Source organism: Cygnus olor, chromosome 6 (assembly GCF_009769625.2).
Source record: "Cygnus olor isolate bCygOlo1 chromosome 6, bCygOlo1.pri.v2, whole genome shotgun sequence".
NCBI lineage: Eukaryota > Metazoa > Chordata > Aves > Anseriformes > Anatidae > Cygnus > Cygnus olor.
Window position 1 is genome coordinate 13,508,255 of NC_049174.1, and position 22,709 is coordinate 13,530,963.

Consider the following 22,709-nt stretch of genomic DNA (forward strand, 5'->3'; position numbering starts at 1 on the left):
CAAAAGGAGAATCTCAAGTGCTCCAAAAACCCAGCTCCTGAGTGACAGATCTAGCCACTTGCACCAGACGGGAGCTGTCTGTCAACGTGGCGAGCTGTCACTCACTGCTTCCTACCTTGTCGTGGAAATGCTACCAGGGGAAATGTGGGGCCACTATGAGCTCAGGCTTTTGGATTCTGAGTGAAAGGAGACAGCCTCTATTTCTAGCTCTGCTATGGACTCACCACATGGTCTTTGGGCGCGTCATTTAACTTTTTATCTGTGAAACAGGAGCAGAGCTAATCCCTCTGTGTTAAGAGCTTTAAAAGCTCTGGAGAGCTTTCCTGCAGAGACAAGTCCGTGGGCAGGAGGGCACATGCCAGGGGCTGCATGTAGCAGCGAGGCAGCTGCTGGCTCCTTCAGCAGGGGAAGCAGCCATAAGGCACGGAGGCTGGAGAGATGGTCTGAGATCATCCCAAGCACTCAGCGGACATGCACGTCAGAGACCAATTATAGACGGGGTTTTTCCTGGGTAAAGAGGAAGTTTTAAATCACAGTGCTCGCAAAGCAAGCGATAGCCAGAAGGAGGTGAGTGACTCAAGCAATAGGCATTAGGGAACTTTGCTGCGAGGAGCACAGGGCTTTCTTTACATGCTCCCAGTTTGAAATAAAACAACGCAGATCATGAATCCTTTTATTTCAGTGTAATCTCATACCCTGGAGAGCAGCATTGTTTCTGTTTGGCTGTCATAAATCTGATTGTCCAGAGAAACACACTCATTGTTTATGGAGTATGAGAAAGAAAACTGTTGCTAAATCTGAGGGAAGCTGACATGGAGGCTGGTTCCATGCTCCACAGCATACTCTGCTCACTCTTGCACTGGATTGCGTTCAGGAACTGTGTTGCTGCATAGACTATTGCTGGTCTAAATTTCCTCTCAGCAGCTTCCCAAGTGCCTCACTGGTAGCAGGGCTGCACAGGCTCATCATCGAGGCAAAGAAATGAGAAGCAGGCCCTTTGAGCTACTTCTGCAACTTGCATTTCCAGAACTGAACTACAGCAGAATTCCGCTAGGAGGTATGAAAAGGCCAATTAATTAATCTTCTTTTTAAATCTATACATTTTAAAACCTTTTTTTTTTTTTTCCCTCTGGGACTGGAAGCTGCAGTGACAGAAGTCCTAGGAGCTATCTCAAAGGACATTTCCTCATGAGATTTTTCCTTGGAGTCCTTGTGTAAATGTCCAAGCCCCAGTGCTGAGGCACAAGCTGCTGTTGTGCCCAGGGATGTGCATCTCCTTTGCACTGCACTGTACATCTAACCCTGCACAGCTCTCCCATGCCCTCTCCTCTTAATCTGAACGTTTCCCAGCTTAGATGGTCACACTGCCCTTGCAAGGAGCAGAAGAATACGATGTCTGTTTTTACAGGAAGGTATCTGAGGCACAGAAGATTAGTGTCCCTGCTGTATCAGCTCTTTAGAAGCATAGCATGCGGTCTAAACTAACATTCAGCCTCTTCTACGGTCAGAAGAGGCAGGCAAGTGCCACAGATACCGAACTATCTGACAGCCATCTAAGACTGGGAGGGGCAAACTCCTGCTCGCAGTTTGTACTTCCCTCTCTCTGCTGCCTGCACAAGGAACTCAGGCTGTCCTCCTAATTTTTAAGCAGCTGGCATTAGGCAAGGTGATCCTCATAAGACAGGTTGTCTTCAGGACACCTGCCTTCTCTGTGTGGTGTGATTTACTACCACAATTGTGACCTCTGTAAAAGGAGCCCTGCATAATAGGCAGTCTGAACCTCTCCCCTGAATCACTTTCTGAATTTATGACATGCAACCAAAGGGATCTAGTATAGAGGTGGCTCTAAACAGGGCTCTAAGTGAGCTGCTTTGGGTCACGTAAGGAAGCTGGGACAGCAGCTCTTCAAATCTCATACCCTAGGGACTGAATTAGCTGCTATCTCTCTTGCTCTTGCATCCTTCCTTGATATAACTTATCAGATTTTGGCTGTTTTTTTTTTTTTTTTTTTTTTTTTTTTTTGATCTCAACCTATTCCTAATAACATTACTCAAAGCTTTCCAGGAATCGGCCCCATGTATAGGAGCAAATGGGAAGATAACAGTGTTTGCTTAGCTCTTAACCCATCATTTATTGATATAAAGATGTGCTGCTCTGATACATACCCTCCTCTTCTCCACAGCTATCACCACACTCAGTTGCCTCCTCATCAGTTGGGTATGGGGTGGTGGTCTCTTCACTCTTCAAAGTGGGCACTAGTGTCTCTGCAGTGGGCTTCACGTCTGAAAAAAATGGAGTAGAGATGCTGTTTGGAATAGACCCTAAACAAAACAAACAAACAAACAAACAAAAACAGATAGGAGGAAACAAAGCATTTTTTTTTCTCATGTTCTTATAATGGCAGGAAGAGATAGGACAAGAATACCATGAAATTTTCGCATGCTACAAATGCTAGCATGGTTTGAACTTGGTGTGAACTGGCTGTTTCCATATGGGAGTTCCTTTGATTTAGAGTCCCCATTGGACAAGGCTCTCCTCTAGACATACATGCTACTTTTTTTTTCTAAATTTTTTAATCTACATGGGTGTTGGCAATCCTTTTGGCTGTCATTATTGGATAACAGAGATCACAGGCAGAACATCTTTTCCTTTCATAAAGGCATATGACACATGAAAAAAACACACACAACATTCCCACCAATTGTGCCAATTTATAAAACAAGTCACTCAAACCCACAAATGACGTAACCACAAATGGACCCAGAGAATCCCCTAGCGCGCTCTGGCTCACTGCATAAAGCATCTGGTTTCACACTCCGGGCTTCTGACTACGCTTTTAAAGCGTCTCTGTCCAATTTCCCTCTCTCCGACATGGCCCGTGTGAAACAACCTCAAAGTAGGTGTCAGGGGAAATTTAAGCAAGAAAGAGAAGGATATTAAGATCAACAGTAAACGACATTAGGTTCCAGCAGTCTTTCCTTTTACGGGTGCGCTAACTGGAGTACAGCAGGCTTTATTCTTTCCACTTTGAAAAAGAGGCTGCTTTGCTCAGTTATGTGTGATTGTGTTTCTTTGTCGGCACCCTTCAGGATATCATTTAATAAAGCCAGAAGCAGGAGGAAATGGCTAAATACGCTGAATATTTTCCATAGGCTCCTTTCTCCCCTTTTATTTTCCTGTTATTAAACATGTTGCACATAAACTCTTTTTTTTTCCACTTTTTTTTTTCCAATGGCTGTCTTTTGTTCAGAGTAAAATGCCAAATAACCTCGAAGTCTTTTAATTTGTAAGTTCAAATTTGTTACAGCCCCATAAAACTCCAAACACAACCAAGAAGCAAATTGCAAGCAGCCAGGCACAGAAAAATGTCATAAAAAAGAAGGGGGTAGGGAAGAAGCAGGTGAAGGCAACATATCAAAAGCTGCATGTTATTTAAAGCCAGTACATTTTTTAGGTTGTGGCTCTTGTATATTGAGATTTATAGCCGAAATGTGACAATGTGGAAGGACCTTGAAAGCCAAGTCCCATACGGGACACAGATGCTGAGAGGATGTAAATCAGCAGTGTTGTATTGCCCTGGACAAGCAGCAGAAATATATCTTGAAAAATCAGTTACCATGGCAGAGCTGCAACAAGATGGTTACACGAGATAATGAAAATAGCAGGGAGGACAACGTGATGTGTGAAATGGAAAGTGAAAAACAGAGGTCTCTCTTGCTTGCTTTCTCTTTCCCTGGCCCAGCAAGCGTCTATGCAACTGGTGATCAAAATGCAAAGTCACTGAACAATTGAAACCAGATGTTTGGAACTTCAAAGGAGAGAAAGCCAGCTGCAAGTGAACATTCATCAATCTCCACTCTTCAGAGGAAAAAATTTGGCAGGTCTTTGAAAGAAGCCAATTGCTTCACAATGTTTGAGCTACTAGCCAACTAGTTTGTGAGCCCAGTTGCTGCCAAGTTACCTGGTTGACTCAGTAATTAAGATGCTTGTTGCTGATAGGAAACAAAAACAGCTGGGCAGGGTACACATTGGCTTTGTCCCTCACTTGAAAATATTTTAAATCAGCTTGTTTTAATCCATCTCTTAATCTTGTTTCCAAGCAAGTACAATTGCCTGAGTCTTCACAGCCAGTTGTGCAATGTGCCTGGGTCCTCCCAGCAAAGGAAGGCTGTATATCTTGGCTGTGTCAGGGGCTGCTGCATGCAGCCAGCCTGCATTTAGCATGCAGATAAAACCATGGCTATCTCTGCTCCCCAGGTTTCATCGGGGATCTAAATGCTCTTTATAACATGGTGAATCCACGAGATTACAAGCCCTGCTCTGATTACAAAGCTGAATGCCTGTAGATCAATAAAGCTAAGAATATTTATGACTTGGCAGTTGAGTTTTAAACATTACAACGTGCAAATGATTAGAGAGCCACACTGGGAAATGACCATAAAGCACCCTGCCTGGAAAAAACATCGTCTGTTGCTGCTGATATTGAAACTGAACGTGGACATAGCCATAAAAGAAAATTTGGACTAAAAATAAGACAGAAAATTGAAGCCAAATTCCTCTTTTTTTTTTTTTTTTTTTAAATCTGGGGGAGTGCTCAAGAGGGGCTGACATGGACATGGTCAGAGGGCTTGTGCAACTGCCTCCCTTTGCAGCATGGCTGCAGTGCTCTGATGTGCTGGTCAGCAATGGGCCAGGGAGATCTGGCAGCTGGAGATGCCTGGGAGCTGCAGGAAGCAGCAGTGAGGGGGTTGCCTGAGCACTTCTGTGCAGAAGCTCAGCTCCTGTTGCTTGCATGGAAACCACGGTGCTTGCCTTCCCAAAGATGATACTGTAAGGTTTAAAACAAGATTTTATCTTGATTTAAAGTTTAGATTGCCTATAATGGTTTCCCCGTCCAGGGGTAGATTTGCCATTGATTTCAAAGGTGACAAATTATCATTATTAATTGTGTGTACGTGTGTTCTGTGATTTGCTGTTAATGTTTGTAATGCATCTCACAGAACCTCACAGGAGGAAAGGGTAGTAAAGACTACACAACAGGCTGGAAAAACAGCTCTGTGTATTTTAAGCTTCTGAGAACAGGAATTCTTATAAGAAAATGCCTTCTACAGATGTGTTTATAAAATGGAAATCATACCTTTTTATCGCTGACATCTGGACACCAGATTTAGATTTAAGCAGATTATTAAAAGACTTAAAAAAAGAAAAAGAAAGGACCACAAGCCCCTGGCACTGAAAAGCATCAGACACAATGAACTGTTGGGTGCATTTTTGGCTTTCGGGGATGAAACTATGGAGCAATCAATCACCACTGAGCCTCAGAAGGGTCAGAAGCACAGCCTCTATTTATCCCAGTGAGTGTTAGACAGTTTTCACCTCTGCTTTAAAAATAATGGCATCTGCAAGATGTTTCACTTGTGAAAAACAGGTGGGCAAAAGTGAACAAATATCCTTCTTCTTAGGAATGTTGTAGAGTTAAAGCCCCATCCTTGCTTGCAATAGGATTTCCACATGGGGTTCAATTAGAGTTGTTTTCATGGCGAAGCCTTGCTGTGGCAGCTTGAGATACCTGTAGTAGTCACTGAACCCCTTCTGTCTCTCTGCTTGTCTTCCTACTTCGTCTTATTCATTTGGGTTGAAAAGCCCAAACATTACCTAACTAACATTGAGAGTGGGAAAGCCTGCAGAACATCCAGATAAAAGATCTTAAAGGGGTAGAAGGGAGGTGAGGGCAAATCCCACTCATGGCCCTTTGGATCCAAACATTGCACTATGTCTGGAGTCAAGGCCAGCCCCAGACCTGAGTTGCTTTTAAGATGGAGGAAAAAAGATGGGCTCAGGCCACTCTGCAGGTCCTGCGGTCATGGCAGGAGTCTCCCTGCCACAGCATGGCCCCAAGGTGGGACAGCTGGGAGAGAAATAACCTTACTCTCATGCCTTGCTGGTGTAGCCCCTGATGCTGCCCCAATGCAGCCGGTGGGCAGAGGAGCAGGTGTCCTACCTGTCCAGTCGCATCCCAGCACCTCCAGGCGCATTCCTATTCCTGCTGGGGACCACCTCTCCGGGTGCACTCGGACATACTGGGCAGGAACGGGGTCAAATCTCCGGACTTCAGGGATATCGTAGTGGATGTTGCCTTCAAAAAGCTGCAGAGAGAGCGAGAAAAAGCACGTGATGCATGCGTCCCACTTGCTCTTCACCAGCCTTGATAGTTTGGGTCTGGCAGGATGCAAACGCAGTTTGAAATAGTTTAGCTGTCTGACTCCAGGCCATTGAGTCCAGCTGAACAGCAAGTGGGCTGATCCTCCTTGGTTCAAGGGGACCAGAGAGACTGTTTCTAAGAAACTTGCACAATCTCTCTTGGCCTCTGCTTTATATCCAGGGGTCAGATTCTGATCCAAGCCACATTGGGAAAGCTTGTGGAACATCCACTAACTTCATGTATAAATAAAATCAGATTTGTCCTTTGGCAAATAAAGAAGCTACTGCATGTTCTAGGCTAGTGCAAACACTCAGTTTTCCTCACAGTCTAAGTACTGCCACTTTTCAGCTTGTGTGCATGAACTGAAGTCTGTAGCGAATAAACACAGGGCTATAGATAGCATCAGGCCTTCTAAGACTCATTTTTAGGATCAGGAAAAATTAAAACATACCCAAATTTTCAGAAGCAGATGAGTTTGCATAAAAACAAAGCAGGCAGTAGCAGAGAATTCATTTATTCCTCAAGCCCTCTGCCACCCCCACAGTACTAAGCAGACATATTGTTGGAGTTGCCCATAATCTGGAAGAAATATAGGAAATTTCAGGGTCACGCTGGTGTGGTAAAAGGGACTTCATATATAGCAAATTTCCCAAGGAGAAATTGTGATTCATCCTCCCATTCCAGAGATGCAACAAAAAACAGTAACACCTTTTCCCTTAAAATATGCCATTAGTTTGTGGCAAACAAAATTTGACACACCATCTTGTGGGCTCTGACCTGCAGGAGGTGGAAAGAGCAGAAGGTAATGTCCACACCCCCATGCCTCGTCTGCAGCAAGAAGTGAAAGGGAATTGCCATCCCTGGGGCAAGGTGGAACCTACATGCTCTAGTTCAGCTTAGGAGCAGGACCAGGAGATGCAACCTGAGGTTTCATGGTGACAACCCCAACTCCCACGATCACTGTGCAGGGAGTGGAAGCTAATTTCCCAAGACACCATCAGACTAAAGATAGTCAGAAACATATCTCATTTTGCAGCTGCTCCAAGCAGTGCCTACCTTGGCTTGCATTGTTTTGGGGTCCTGGATGAAGTCCCAGTCCTTTCCGTTCATGCTGTAGGCTACCTTAAACTTCTTCACAAAGGAGCGGGACTCGGTGGTGGTCACGCTGTCCCCGCCGCGAGCCCCCTGGATAATGACGCCCTTGACATTCTTTGGGACACCCAGGTCCACCTGCAGCCACTCCTCCCCTGGCTGGGCTTGGGGGACACGTGGAAACCAGCCTGAGCGGCTGCTCACCAGGCGGGCCATGCTGGGAGACCAGTCATAGCCTCTGATGGAGGAGGCCGAGATCTGTGAGTCAGGGATGAGGCCGGAGAGCATCCCCAGCAGGTTGGAGCAGGGCGAATCTGCAGGGAAGGAGAGGGCATGAGCAGCTGGGGCAGAGGAGGGGAATACGTGTGGTTTTCCCTGCAGCTTTAAGCTCTGGGCACTAAGCCAGCACCAGGCATTTTACCCTCACCTCCAGGGGCTGGGTCCTGGTTCCCCTGAGCACAACCAGAGGGATGGGTGCCTCCGTGCTACTTGCAGTGACACTGCTGCTGCCCCAAGCAGCCGTGACAGCCTCTCTGAGGGTCAGGAACACCCCGGGACAGGCTGCTGGAAGGATGGAGAGGATGGCTGAGGGGAAAAGGGGGATCCTCACCGGTGATGCGGCAGCCGTACAGCTCCAGCCTCAGGGCAATGCCGTTGTGCCAGCTCTGGGGACGGATGCGCACAAAACGCGTGAGCACTGGGCTGTGGATCTTGTTGAGAACCACCTCCGTGGCATCCTCGTTGGCCTGAAATGTCTGCAAGGGAGCGGGGACAAGAATACAATTATGCCCTCCCCTGGAGGAAAGAAATAACCAGTTCAGCAGTCAAAGCAAATAACCAGCTCAGCAGCTGAAACAACCTCAGCAGGGAAAAATGGGGAGAGGCTTTCTGGGCAGGGCCAGCCCCCGGCCAGGGCAAGCCCCAGGGCAGACAGCACAAGCTGAGCTGCTGGCAGGTCTGCACATGGGCTGAGGGACTCGCCCATACCAACATGTTGTCACACTGAGCTCCATGGGGAGCACTGTGCGCGAGTGGCGCAGGAGCAGGGAGGGTTCTGCCTCTGCCCCAGGCGCTGAGCTACATCCCAGCCCCTCTCCTGCTCGCCAGTGCACAAGCAGCCCATCACACAGAGACAGCTTTTTGGGAGAGTTTATAATCTGACATGATATGAAAAGGCTGCTGTCTTACCAGATGGCCATAATCAATAACCACCAGATGGATGTTAGATCCACCCCTCCCTCCCATTATTCTAATAGGCCGGACAAGAACTGGGTAGCTGTGCTTCTGTTTCAGGCTGTGGTGCCACGAGGGGGAACAAAAAGGGGAAAAGAGGCGATACCCAATCTGAGGGTAATTTCCAACCCTTTTTCTGCCCTCAGCATAAAGCACTAACGCTCCCAGACTGAAGCTGCACGCATTCCTCTCTTTCCCTCAAAACACACAGGCTTTCAGGACAGGGCTAGAGCATCCTCTGATTTCAGCCAGGAGCACCAGACGCACTGAGATGTTGGCTGGGCTCTTCTGCAGTCTCCTACCCTGCATATGCCGTGCTAAGCACAGGAGCTTCCGCTAAGTTTATTGCAGAGCAAAGCAAGAGAGTGCAATCTCTGGCACTGATCTCCTGTCAGAGGCAGGAGTCAAACAATCCAGCCACAGATCCCTGTGAGTCGGGACAGAACAAGGGGTGAGGCTGCATGCTGGCCTCTCGCCTTGAGGAGGAGTTAAGAAGCATTTTATAGGTCTCCCACTGGTCCAGGTCTGCAGGCAGCACATGTTGCTGCTCTCCTCCAAGGATCCAGCACACTGGGGTGTCTGCAGAGAAGGATGTGGTGCTCTCAGCCCCACAGGCTGCACGGGGCTGCCGCTGCACAGCATGGTCCTGCCCCGGGACAGCGGTGTTCCTGTCAGGGCCGGGGAGCTGCCCGCAGAGGGCTTCGCTTGCAAATCTGGCCGGTAATTAGGATTTGGAGCCAATGTGAACTTGAGCAGAAATGCTAATCTGGAGAATATGCATCATGCTGCTACTGTTTAGCAACACAGCATGGTTTATGTGTTTTTAATATCCTATTTTATCCTGTCTGACCCCACTTCCCATCCCTTTCCTTGCTCAGTAGACACCAAATACCCTTCCTTCCAGTAGAAGGGCTGTAAGAGAAGTGGTTACTGTGAAATGCTCCTTAGGCGTGTGTGTGCGTGCCTTGTACACGTGTAGGAACACACACACACACACCCAGGCTGAAAGGACACATTTCCACACCACAGCACAGCCTCCAGCTTTGTGTTGACACACAAGCTGACACACAACACCTTACCTCTGAACCTAACACCGGAGGACGGGAAATGTTTGTCTGAGCCTGTGCCACAATTTTAGCACGGAGAGGGGCACCTCAGGTCAGCCCAAAGGTGCCCCTGTCTCAGAGCAGCTCCTGTCGGTGCCCCCAGCAGACCCCCGGGTGCAGCAGCCTGGAGGGAGCCTGCTCCTGGCAACCTCCCCCTGCTTCCCGCAGGCAGCAGTCTGAAGACTCCACGAGCCAAAGGTTGCATATGGACCAGCATGTTTAACAGTCACTGATGAGGTTTGCTGCTCTTTTTGGTTTAACATATTTGCAGCTTTGTTCTTTTTTAGCTCAGTTCGCACATACGAGCATCAGGGGCCAGAATCCAAATTTACACCAATGTAATTTGTTGCTGACTTCTGCAAAGTCAAGCTTGACAGAAAGCAGAAGCAGGACTGAGCCCAAAAATTTTATCACTACCACATGCGTTGCTGAAAGCATCTCTTATGTGACCTCAGTCCCAACCACCTGCTTCCAAGAAGAGCAACCTCAGTTCTGCTTTGGATTTGGGGCCCAGTAATTTCCTCTGACTGGCTCGCATTCCACAAGCGACACAAATCCCAACTGGGGCCTTACGGCTGCAGACTCCCAATTTCCGAGGGCAGAAGTGCCACCTGACTCCCAGCTCCGGTATCATCTGCCTTGGCAGCATCTGTCCTGACATACCTTGTTTCTGAAAAGCCCCAGCTGGTCACAGCAAGTCACTGCTTCCAACCAGTTCAGCACAACAGAAAGGATCCCAGTTTCCAGAGGGCAGGTGCTCAGCACTTAGAAAAGCAAGGTCCTCCTGCACACCTGGTCTTTAAACCTCTTTCCCCAGGCAGAAGGCACCATGAGCACGCAGCTCCGCACGCTGCTGACCAGAGCCTTGTCCTCAGCCCATGGTTTGACCATATCACAAATGCCGCTCCCAGAGCCCAAGAGCACTGCAGAGAGCCCCGTTGACTTGAACAGGCTCTTCATCCTGCCTCAAATTAGCACTCACGGCATGGGAAGAACTAGCAGGAAAATGTGTGAAATCGGGAGCGCCAAGAAAGCAAAGATTTCTTCCCCCTTACCAAAATAGAACATTGCTATTCTTCCCATCCTATCTGCTTTCCTTCCCACTCAGCACATATTTTGAGCCAAGTCTTCGGGTGGTGTAAATCAACATACCACCATCGAAGTTGAAGAAGTCACACTAATTTACACCAGCAGAAAAAAAATCTGGCTGCAATCTAGGGATATATGTATACACACACTCAACAGTGAGCACGCACGCGCATGCACACGCACTCACTGACGGGTGACGGAGCCAGAAGACGGATGGGAAAACCACTAACAAATTAAAAGCACCTTCCAAGAAGCAGCCAAGGGAACTCATTTTCACCGCCACATCAAAAAGCCACCAGTCCCATCCCCACATACTTTATGTTTACTTCCCTTCTAGTCCAGTCGGCAGGCCTACACGTACAATTAAATTGATAATCAATGCAGCTTAATTAATTTGCTGCAGAAAGCAAGTGGCAGCAGAAGACGCCCAGGCAAGGGGAGGGTTGGGCAGGTTATCCATGCACGCACGCACGCTCCCCGCCAGCACTCACAAGTCGTGTTTCTGATACTTTGCAACTGACCTGAGGTGACAGGGGTACTGCTGAAGCTGCATTAGTGCCAGCGGGTACGGAGCTGTGCCAGCTGCGGAGCAGGGTGGGAGACAAAAAGAGCCATGAAGTCAAAGAGGCAGTGCATCAGGGAGGGGACAGCAGGCAGCCTCTCTCCCACTGCATTTGTAGTGCTGCTTGGCCACTGCACAATTTCTTGTGGAGCTAAAGAAAGTGGCTTGGGGAGGCAGAGGAGAAGGCCAAGGATGGCAGCAGCTCTGCCTTCATCCGTATGTATGTGTCTCTCTGGACCCACTAGATTTATGGCAGGATTATGTTACTCCCGTGGAGACAGAGCCCTGGAACAGAGCATGCTAACAGGATTAGGGCTTCAGGATTTAGACAGAGAAGCATGAAGGAGAAAAGTAGGGAAGATTATTTTTCTTCAGATAGGGAAGGCACAAAATGGGGCATGTTTGATGGTGGGAGGATTCTGGCTCAAGTGGAGGGTGGATAGTCCGGGATTTATTAAATCCAGGAACAAGGAGGTAAAAGAAAAATGATACTTGGCAATAAGCAGTGAAGCACAGCGGCCAGGGCAAGGCACAGTGTGCGGGGGTGGGCTTGCCAGCACGGTGCCTCTGAGAGACTCCACTCAGATCCAGGAGCCACCAGGGACACGATGAGCAGCACTCTGCTAGCCTGCAAAGGAGATATCAGGCTCAGAAATACAAAGCTGCAGCCATGCTGGAAGAGCCGGGGCTGTAATTCTCCCCTGGTACTGCACCAAGGGTAAACGCACGGGGCTGCCTTTCCCTAAGCCTGATGTCTTTGTCCTGCCCGCGAAAGCAACAGAAGCAGGCTGGGACCAGGGGATGCTTCTGGGCAAACTCTGCACCGTGATGTCTCTGTGCAGAAGCACTCGTGGCCTTCTGGCCGATCACAGGAGCCTTTTCCTGAGTTTTCCAGATAAACAAGCCACAGGAGTGAAAGCTTTTCTCACTCTCCCTAGGTGAATAAACACAGGAGACCTCATTAAGAACGAAAAAGACAGAGGACTGCTCCTAAGGGAAAGCATGAAGGTCTCCAAAGAGTCATCCTCAACATCCTCTGCCAGCACCGAACACCTTTGATGTCCCCAGCTCCATGCACAGCTGAGATATTGCTGCAGCTCTTTGCAGCAACTCGACCTGCCTCCTCGCATCCACCTGAAACACTACCCAGGAAGGTTAGCTGATAAAAAGCACAAAGTTACCAAAATGAATCAGAAATTGAAAATGTGCATCAGCTGGATCTTTCTGCCATTTCTCCTCCATTGACTTAGATTCTCAAAGCAAAAGTTTCAGGTGCACTCTTCCCATTTTACACCAGAAACAGAGGCAGCGAGAGCGCTCGTCCCGTCCCTCCCACTACACGATCCCTGCAATACGAACTCCGCAATTACAAACGTGGAGCAGCTCAGACCACACGGGAGCAGGAACCCGAGACCCTGCAAAGAAGGAAGTGGATCAGAACGGATGAGCACTTTGTTTTCCAATAAAGTCCTCACCGTTGAATCTGCCTGAAGAAAATGGCCAGAAACAAAAGGCCAAATCCTGCCAGGTGCTCTTTTCCTTCCTAGGGTTCAAGAGCCAGATAAGATCTCAGCACAAACTGCAGGGTCAGTGCCTGGAAGATAACCTCTGGGGGCCATTGAGCCCCAGGTGACACAGTGGGACCCATGCTGACACCGCTGCCTGCACACAGGGACAATGGCCCAGGCCCCTGCAAGCTTGGGCACGTTTGCAGGAGGCTTTGTCCGTCTGCCACATCTGCAAGCGCAGACACCACCGAAAGGAGATGAGAGCAGGACCATCGCTGTTGGTGGCACGAAGAGGACTAGGGCTTCTGGCTATGCAGCTCACTGCAGGATGCAGCAAGGAGGAAAGAGCCAGTGTGGCTTTTCTGGGGTCGGATGTGTTTAGACCTGTCCCGACGGGATGCTCTGGTGGGCAGTAAGGGGCAAGTGTGGTGGCAATACGTGGTGGTGGCTGCTCTCCTGCCTATCTCCTCTCTCAAGGGACACATGGGAAGACAGCTCCGCACCTTTGGTCCCACGTCCCGGCAAGGACTGGGCACCACCCACAGACAGCGGGACAGCAGTGCTGTCTGGGCTTTGCAGGGAGTGGACTGCTGGGCTAGCGGGGAAGTCCAGCAGAGGTGCGGGGGACCAGGGAAGGCGTGCGCTCAGTGTGAGCTCGGCATGCCTCTCCTGCTGGCTGCAGCTCCGCTGCCTCCCCAGCCCAGAGCGTGGCAGCGCTCGGCAAGGAAACAGTCCCGCCAGCCCCGTCTGCCGTGAGTGCGTATTAATCTTGTTTTCCGCCGCTCCATCCTGCCTTTCCCATTTCCCTCGCCACGAGTGCCAGCAGCTGCAGATTCAAAGGTGAGCCATCACGTTTCACAGGGAAACAGCCTGGCCCCACTCCTCCCAGACACTGCCGGGAGGGGAAGCGGGGGAAGAAGGAGGGGAGGTCAGAGCTCCCCATCCTCTGTGTCGTCCTCAGCCCACCCCTCCTGCACTCACCGGTTTTCTCTTGCTTTAGTTCCCTGATGAAGATGTAAATGTTAGCTGACATGCCCGCAGCACAGCAAAGCTTTGCTTTTGGCCCACACAGGCGACAGGAATTGAGAGCAGTGTTTGATACACCCCATACGTGTGTGCGTGCATCTGCATATATATATATATACACTTATCTATATATGTGTGTGTATATATATGTGTGTGTGTGTGTATATGCATGTACAGAGGACTGGAGTCCCTGTCTGCCTACCCCACCCCTCCCCTCCCCGCTCCTTGTGGCACCAAATCAAGCTGCGGCAGACTTGACAAATCTCCTTGGCATGGCTCACTCCACCATTGCAGCCCGCAGTGTGCAGAGCACTGCACTGACGCAGGGCGGTACCTGCAAGCTCAATGCAGACGCTGGGAGCTTCCCTCGCACAGGAACGGCTGAGATTAACGGGGGCCGGAGCCCCCCCGGCCAGGCCTGTGAACGAGGGGCTTTCCCCTGGCCCCACGGCACAGTGCCTGGGCTGCCTGAGGCTGGTCGTTCAGCGGGGAGGGAGCGCAGTCCCTGACTGAGGGGTAGGCACACCACCAAAAAGCAATTACTTGTGTTCCAGCCTGGGGAGGTGCCTGCTAAATTGAGGCCAGAATGTGGGAAAGAGGCGAGACTGGAATAAAGGAGTGAAAAAAGAGAGGTTTGATTTTCCGCCCCCCCGGCCCCGCTTTTTTTTTCTTCTTTCTGTGAAGAGAGAAAGCAGGACAGGAAAGAGCTGATAGGGCTCAAGGGCCAAACCCAGGCATGGTGGCGATGCACGTGGCTGTGGGACTACTCTGGGTCGGCACCAGCCAGGCTGTAGGGCCCTGCTCTCTGCGGACCGATGTACACTGCTCTGGCAGTGCTGAAACCAGCTGTGTGCCATCCTGCTCCACCCCAGCTGAGGACCAAGGGCCTGGGATCACGAGGATGGGAAGTCTACTGGCACAAGTGACCAAAATCACTCTGTAGGACAGAGTTAGACTCCCTCAGTTAGACTCCCAAAGGCGAATTTCTTGCACGTGGCTATTGGAAACGCCAGCCTGGCTGAACTGTTTAGCTCATCTTGCTAGCTGGTGCGTTGCCAGTCTCCTGTCTGCCTCGGCTGGCAGCAACGGCCGCACTGAGACCTCACACTCGCTGGTGTCTGCGGTCTGCCCAGGGCAAGGAGAGATGGCCCTGGCTCACAGGAAGGCCTGCTGCAGCCAGCGGCCTCGGGGAGACCATGGAGCCTCCGCACGAGAGCGTGGCTCCACCGTACAGCATGGCAGGAGCTCTGCCATGAGCCGCAGCCCTGGGGCTTGTCCCGGGGGAGCTGGTGTGTCATGACCCGATGGATGCAATTTATCCGGCAGCAAGCGCCAGTGCAGCCAGTCTGAGCCAGGGGCTGACTCTCCTGTGGGATGCTCTGCTCTCCTGTGTGCCTGTTTCCCTACCTCTAAAATAGCACTAACACCACCTCCCTGGCACAGGAAGAGCTGAAATGCTCCAAATATTGCAGGTATGAAGCCTTGCTAGGGGCCTCAGCATGGCAGGGACTCGTTCTGGGATGCAGAGTGAATTTGAACCACTTGTGGGGAAGGGGAAATCGCATGGCCCGGAAGGGAAGGAAATGTCTGGATGAATCCTGGACAAGGCAGGCTACTGCAGTTCATGCCAGCAGCGCCTGTGCCAGCAAAGGGAGGGGACAGTTAATTTAACAGAAGTGCTGAGGAAGCAGAAACTGCTGGGATGTGCATGCGGGGGGAGGCAGGCGGGCCCCCGGCCACCCGTTTCATACAGAGAGATCAGGGCACGGCAGCGGGGAGGACCTGAGCTGCAGCAGCAGCGCTGGTGGCTCCACAGGAGAGCAGGAAAAGGCTTTTCCAAGGTGCCCTTAACCAGGGGACAACCACACAACCAAGGCGAGTGAAACAGCAGGAGCAGCCCAGCACCACGGCTGCCCTAACTCCATGGCTGGCTCTCCCCACACACCAAAGCTCCTGCGCAGACTGCCGCAGGCTCGCCTGGCCAGGCAGGGCTTGGAAGGGCCAGACACCCTCTCCCCCCTCGCTCCCATCCCCATTAGCCTCCCAGGAGCATGGAGAGAGTACACAGCGGCTCCCAGGGCTCGATGCACCACTGCCGACTGCGCCTGCTAGTGCAGATCCCAGAGCTCTGGCAGCCTGAATTGCTCCTCGTTATTTATTGTTCATTTTGTTCTCTGGGATGGTGTGATCCCCTCTTAGGATTTGTGCCCTTTCATTTCCAGGCCTCAATAACTCCTGAACTACAGTTTCATGTGGTTTTGTGATTGTTAACCCAGCATGCAGACGGGGCTACAGCCATAAAAGCTCAATGAATCTTGTATGGCAAAACACAGGCTGTGAAAGCATTTTCTCCTTCATTTGCAGTCAAAGAACATACTCTCGCCACCACGAAAGATGCAACAGCAGCCAGGTTTTCCAAGGAATCGTGTTTCCTCATTGCTGTGCAGAGGAGAAAGGACTATTTCTGCTCAAAGCATCATCAGTCTTTTAGCCCTCGTCAGTAAAAGGGTCCCTCACAGATTAAATCCTGCAGTCCTGTAAAATCATTATTCTCTTCCCTCCCATCGACTGCAAGACCCACCACAGCACATACAAAAGAGACAAAAAAGGCCTTTACCTTGTGGTTTTTGCCATGGCGATACATCATCCAGTCCTCACCATTGGTGCTGACCTCCAGCTTGTAGGTACGGACATAGTACCCGTTCTGGGTTTCCCTGGAGATGGCACCCTGTGTGGCAATGGCTGTGAGCACAGTCAGGAAGTGGAGGTCCACCTTTCCAGGGGAAAAAGGGACAAGAGACAGAGTGGTGAGCACTTGAGAGCCCAGTTAGCTCCTGGCTAGTTTTTCTGACCCATGAAAACATGCAAATGCTCCCTCCATTTGGGGAGGCACACGGGAATGTAAGAACTGATGTCAACAGGCACAAAAGCCCCAGGCTGACTTCAGCAGGATGCTTGCAGGTAGGACCATGGGACAAGCGTAACTTGTCTTGATGTCTGTCCATACGGCACCATCACAAAGCCTTCTTCCTGAGTCAGACCAAGCAACAGGATCTGCACAGAACCTGGAAGCTCATGTCCATTGAAACAGGACAAGGGCTGACTTTTTCCATGTAAAATAAAAGCATGATGCCCAATTAGCAAGTTCTACAGTTCCTGGATTTCCCTTTGGTGCTTTTTTTTTTTTTTACAGTGTGGGTTAAGAAAGGTCATCAGAGCTGGCTTGGTAGCACTGCCATGGATGAAGAATGAGATGTCTGCCTGAGGCAGTGACATTCACCACCTCCCATTCCTAGGGCCCTTCAGCAAGCAATGTCTCACGGCAATGAGACACAGCCAGAAACCTCGTGTGGACAGAGACTGTGGATCTAACCAGGTCCTAGGGAAAGCCTTGGCTCTGACAACCCCCTGCCTGACATTCAGCCTGCTCACAGTCCTCACATCGCTGATGAGATAAATATCATTTTAGCTGTTTTTCCACGTGCCTCCTGGAGACGTTGGTCCTCAGGCCAGTGGCAGTCAGTGGCCCTTGTAAGTGGCCGAGGTCTCTCAATTTCTGTCAGTACGCTGGAAAGTCCATCAAAGTTTTGGGCAGGAAGGAGGGGGGTGGGAGAAGGACAGTGGGTCGAGCTGGCCCTTGTGCAGACTAATGGGAGAGCCAGCCCATCTCGTTTCATGGAGGCACTGCGGCTCCCCTGCTGCTCACTCCCCATGAGCCACACAGGCAATAAAATATTCAACAAGTCTTATGGTCAAGGGTCAGTTTAACAGCACGGCACTCCATTTGGCGGGGGACGAGGTGAGGGGAGGGGAAAGCACACAAACCTGGAGGTACTCTTTGTTGCTGTCTACATTGGGGGTCCAGCCATTGTCATCGCTGTTGAGCCGGCTCTGCTGGGGCGTCCATCGCCCGTCTGAGTAGGTGGAAGAGGCACTGATCTGCATGTTGGAGATCCTGCCAGACTCCATCCCCAGCGGCACGTTGCACTGGAAGTCTGGAGCGGGAACACACACACACATACATGGATCAGCTTACAGTCTCTGCATTTCACTCCCAAGTAGAAGGCAGCCCTGAACTATCCTCCCCAGCTAACCCCGAGCGAAGCTGTCTGCCTGGAAAGATGAGCAGATCTGTACCATCTTGTGTGCTGTGCATGTTCACAGATGGCACTGCAAAATTAAAGACAGGGCAGCTTTATGTTTGCCTGGCCCTTGGAAAATTAATACAGTGCAGATCTTTCTCCTTTTCTCTATTATGTCTGCCTTTGCACAGTTTTGACACAATGTTCTGTCCCTTCCCTCTCCCCACCTCCATCAAGATGCCCCAAGTCCCCTTGCCATGAAGTTCTTGAAGGCTGAAGGTGAAAACTAAGCACTGACAAGGCAAGGAGTGTGGGCAGGCACAACAGGAGGGCGCTCACTGCTGTGCTGCCAACAGGGATGTCAAGGCAGGTCTAATGGTTTTGCGTGCATGTGAGAGCCTGGATGTGTGTGGATGCATGCGTGCGCTATGTGGGAGGTCAGGCTCATGCGCATTGACCAGCCACAGACATGAAGGACTCTGGCATGCTTTTATTTGTGTTTCCTCACTTCTAAGGCTTTTGAAAGTCACAATTAGCCCAATCTTATTGCACATCTCATATATTTTATGGCAGCTGTCCTATAAAAACAGTAACAAAGAAAACAGTGATAGGAAATACTGTGTGGGACAAAGCCCGCTGCTGCTGTAAGCCAATGGGGCTCCACCAAACTGTTTGTTTTTAATGTGGCCAAGTCAACCCCGTGTGGAAATGATGGACCAAGTTAAGATCTCAGTGGTATCATTAAAGTTTCAGTTTACACCAGCATGAATCAAAACAGGCCTAACCCTTTAAGAGTTCTTGTGCTTGATTTCTCAAGCTTTGTGTCTTATTAATGTTTTATTTCCCAGACTTTTTAAAGAACAGAATAGAAAGGGGATTAAAGAACAGATCAACAGAGTATGGAAATATGTAACGGTGAAGAGCTCGTGCTTGTCTGTAACTCCCAGAGTCTCAGCAGAGACGTCCTTAACTCAGCTGTGGAGCAAGAGGCTGTAACCCAGTTGCCCCCAGCCTTGCACAACCCCTTTTCTACCCTGCTCTCTGTCATGGACTCTGCCTAGGGGCAGAGACCTCCTCTCTTTCTCTGGGACTGAAGGGTGTCCTGAAGGCTTCTGTTGTATCACATGTTCACTGCTAACAGAGGTTGAGTACTGTAGCTCTGATGAAAAAATATGATGGGAAAACCAACTGAATCTTTCCTAGCCTGCAAGTGTTACCACAAAGGATCAAAATGCTCTTCATTCTCAAAACACACAGCTTTTTGTCCTCACACCAGTTCAATTCATCTCCCTTAATAAGGGATTAAAAACAAATTTTGGTTTGAACTTGGAGCTTTAGGCATTTCTTAATTAGACACGAAATTCCAATTTGTATTTTGGGGCTGCAAATTTTGGAAAAACTGTAGAGATTTTCCCTAATGTTTTAATGATTCTGCCAAACCCGCTGAGCTGAAGTCTTACCCTAAATCCTTTGGGCTGAGCACATACACAAAGGATTCTATCCCAAAGTAGTGAGAAGACTTCGTGAGCAAGTGAAAAGTTTAGGAAAGGTCTGAGAGTGTGATTCTTCCTTAAATCTCATTTCTGTGAGAAACAGCAGACAGCATAACTCTGTCACTATTGCCAGTGGGGAATGAGCCCTTGGACACGCTTCTGCCTGCCACACTCTTGCAAGGGAAGAACTTGGGTAAAACAGGCAACACGACTGCCCAAGACACACTTCCACATTCCCAACTTACTTTCAGGAACTTCCTGTTGGATCAAGTAGTACTGAGCAGAGAAACCATCTTTAGCCACTGCTAGGTCAGTGTGGAAGGTGAGCGAGAGGACGCCGGTGGTTGAGCGGATGTCCGATGGCATCTTAGTGCCACAGTACCTGCCTATCAAGGGGCCAACTGCAAAAGAAAGAGCAGAAAAGGTAATGCCTACCTTTCCACCAGCTTCCTGGGTCAGCAGCAGATTGGCATCTCTCAGCAGGGATGCCTTTGCAGGACCGATCGGGATGAAAGAAAGGCTTTGGGGATGTGCTATTTTTTACATCCGCTGGCCCAGTGCCAGGCAGCGTGCTGTGCGGAAATATCCACTGCAGCAAACATTGCTCTGCAATTGCTGGGAAACGCTCCAATTTGCTCTATTTCACAGTGTTGGTACAGCGTAGGGAGATAAGCACGCATGAACTCCCTGCCTTTCTCTTAGCGAGGACCAGTGGCACCTGGGAGTGTCCCATGGGACTCTTCAGATCAGTGGTTACAGCAGAGCAGTAGTTTCAGGATTAATGCATGCAGCTTTCTGCAAGCACATCATTCCCATGGCTAACCAAGGAGTGCCCCCAGTGGGGGGCAATGCTGCAGCCATGTCTAAGGTTAGGCACCTTTGGTCTTAAGAAACAGACCGCAGAGTTTTGGAGTTTTGTGAGACACTAAGAGAAGCTGAAGATGCTGGCATGGCACCCCAAGGCTTACCTTGAGGGATGCCATCCCAGATGTCCAGCCAGTCGTACTTGCAGTCTCCCTCGCCTGCCTGCAGCGGATCATGCTCGAGGTCAAAGAGCAGAAAGTGGAGGAGGATTTCTGTCTTTGGCTTGGCTATGATGGTGAAGACACAGTCCAGGTTGTGTGGATACTTGTCAGGGAAACCTGGAGACTCAATAGTGCCATTGGAGGCAGTGAAGTTTCTGGAACAGTCCTCGGAACCTGTAGTGGCAGGAAAAAAACAACACAGTCTTAACAATGCAGCTTCATCCTGACAGCTTGACATGCTGTGGAACCCCCATTTTGATCTTTTATGGGTTGTGCATTCACTTCTGGACATTTTCTGTGGCCCAGAGCTGTGTGAATTGCCTGAAAGGACGGAGAGTGTGATTTTCAAAGCTTTCTGTGGGTGGAGAAACAAAGTCTGTGCACTCACTGGAGTGGGCAGTATGTGTCTAAATCCCTAAGACAGCTCTGGAAACATAACCCGTATGCCTCTGTTGATCCCCTTGCCAATTACTCCAAAAATGGGTCTAGGAGGGAGATCCCACCCAAAGTCTCTCAAAGCCAGGGCTGTGATCTGGCAAACCAACCCCTGCTGCATCCTCCATGCCCAGGTGGTGGCCCTGGAAGGCCACGCTGAGCCAGGCTGGGCTTCCCCTGCTGGCCCCTGCAAACAGTGACGTGCTGGGAGACCTGTGTCCCCCACCCCAAAGCCCAGATGGAGGAGCTCCCATCCAGGGAGGGGGCTCTCCTGGGAGAGGACAAGAGAAGAGTAATGGGAACAAGGTCTCTCTGGAGAAAGCTCTCCCTGGGGGCTGGTCTCCTGCAACCTCTCTCCCTCTGGCAGGGACGTCTATGCCTCAGTTACCTCTTGAGAAAATCAGGAAGCGCAAATATTTAGACAGCAAAAGGACCCAGAGGGGCTGGGGAGTGCCAATGTCTCCACTGTCAGTTGGAAGCCTCGGAAACCCTCGGGAGGCACGCGGTCAGCCTGCGGTGCCCTGAGCCCTGCAGCTCCGCAAGGGCAGAGGGGCAGCTCCAGCATACGTCTGGGGCGAGGCGGGGATAATGGGGGCCGTGGCGGGGGGCTCTGCTGAGAGGGGGAACAGAGCCCTCTTTCTCACAGACTCGGCCGTCCGCACCAGAAATGCAAGTTATTTCTATCCTTAAGGAAGACCTTTGCATTGCAAGTTGGGCAGACAATGTTGCCTCTTATTTATTACTGACCCCCGCACTGGCCCCTGCCGCAGCTCGGTGCCCCCTCTCAGAGAGCCAAGGTGCCTCGGGGTGGCTGGGAAAGGGGAATTTGTGACTTATTCATACCACGGTGACTTTGAAACTGCTGCTCTGTGGAGGCAGGACAATGGCCAACAGAAATCTACAGCCTGGAGCTATTGGAGGGGAAAGGAGATGTTGCAGGGGCTCGCGGCCACGGCTGCAACCCAACGTTAACAAAGGTTTCTGCTTCGGTTTAGCTGGGACACCCGCCTTCTCCTCTGCAAACCCTTCTGCTCCAGCTCTTCCAGGCAGCACGAACCTTCCCAGGGCTAATGGGAGACTTGTTATTCAATTCAGCATTAACCTACAGGAGTCAGGCCAGCAGCCTGCAGTAATGGCAGGATCCCGGCCCCGCATTATGCAGCGCCTAGCTGGAGAGCTGCTCAGGAGGGTCTCTTAATTGACTGCCTAATGAAGCAACCGGCTTTTCTGGTGTGAACTTGTGGGGTAGAACACAGAGGCAAAAAATAAGGCCAAACACAAATCACAGCATAATGCTGTGAATGGGGATAAGGGTGTACTTCATTCTGAACAGCTACAAGACAAATAGATAAACAGAAACTAACGCAAGCTCCAAGCTGGGGAGAAAATCAAAGAGTAAACCCAGAGTTTGGAGTCAGGGACTGTCCTCTGGAGACAGGAGAGAGACATAACTATGTCACTGTGTTCGATAACAAGTTTCCTCGTGTGGGGCTCTTATCAGATTTGGCATCTTTATCTACAGTTTGGCTGATAGCAGCAAACAGTGATCAGCTTTTCGTAAGGAAGTTGCGGATAATAAACAGGAGTCATGCTGGCTTCAGCAGCACGGACCAGCCTGAGAGGAGACTTTGATGCCCAGCGATGGAGGGCTCAGGCCAGCTCTGCCAAGCTGACTTACAAAGCGAGCAGCAGGGAGCCTGAACCAGCCAGGGCAGACGGCTCCTTTGTCAGCCCCCAGACCGCTGACTGATACCCATCAGGGGACTCGGAGACTGGTATGCAGCTGTTTGTATGCAGATCGCTCCTCTCTCACACGGTGATAAGGAAAATTTAGACAAGGTGTGGAAATAAATGCT

The 22,709-nt window shown here is 50.3% G+C and overlaps 1 protein-coding gene across 6 annotated transcripts in view; it reads right to left on the minus strand.

Moving 5' to 3' along the window:
• The window catches only part of NRP2 (neuropilin 2), an 86,902-nt gene that overhangs the window by 33,644 nt on the left and 30,549 nt on the right, over positions 1–22,709 (minus strand). For all 6 annotated transcript variants that reach the window (XM_040560728.1, XM_040560726.1, XM_040560727.1 and 3 more), the window contains exons 4-11: positions 20,362–20,592; positions 19,639–19,794; positions 17,644–17,813; positions 16,436–16,591; positions 7,905–8,049; positions 7,259–7,608; positions 6,002–6,146; positions 2,166–2,282 (exon numbers count right to left, since the gene is read on the minus strand). In XM_040560728.1, the coding sequence (XP_040416662.1) occupies positions 2,166–2,282; positions 6,002–6,146; positions 7,259–7,608; positions 7,905–8,049; positions 16,436–16,591; positions 17,644–17,813; positions 19,639–19,794; positions 20,362–20,592 (1,470 nt within the window). The remainder of the gene's footprint in view (positions 1–2,165; positions 2,283–6,001; positions 6,147–7,258; positions 7,609–7,904; positions 8,050–16,435; positions 16,592–17,643; positions 17,814–19,638; positions 19,795–20,361; positions 20,593–22,709) is intronic.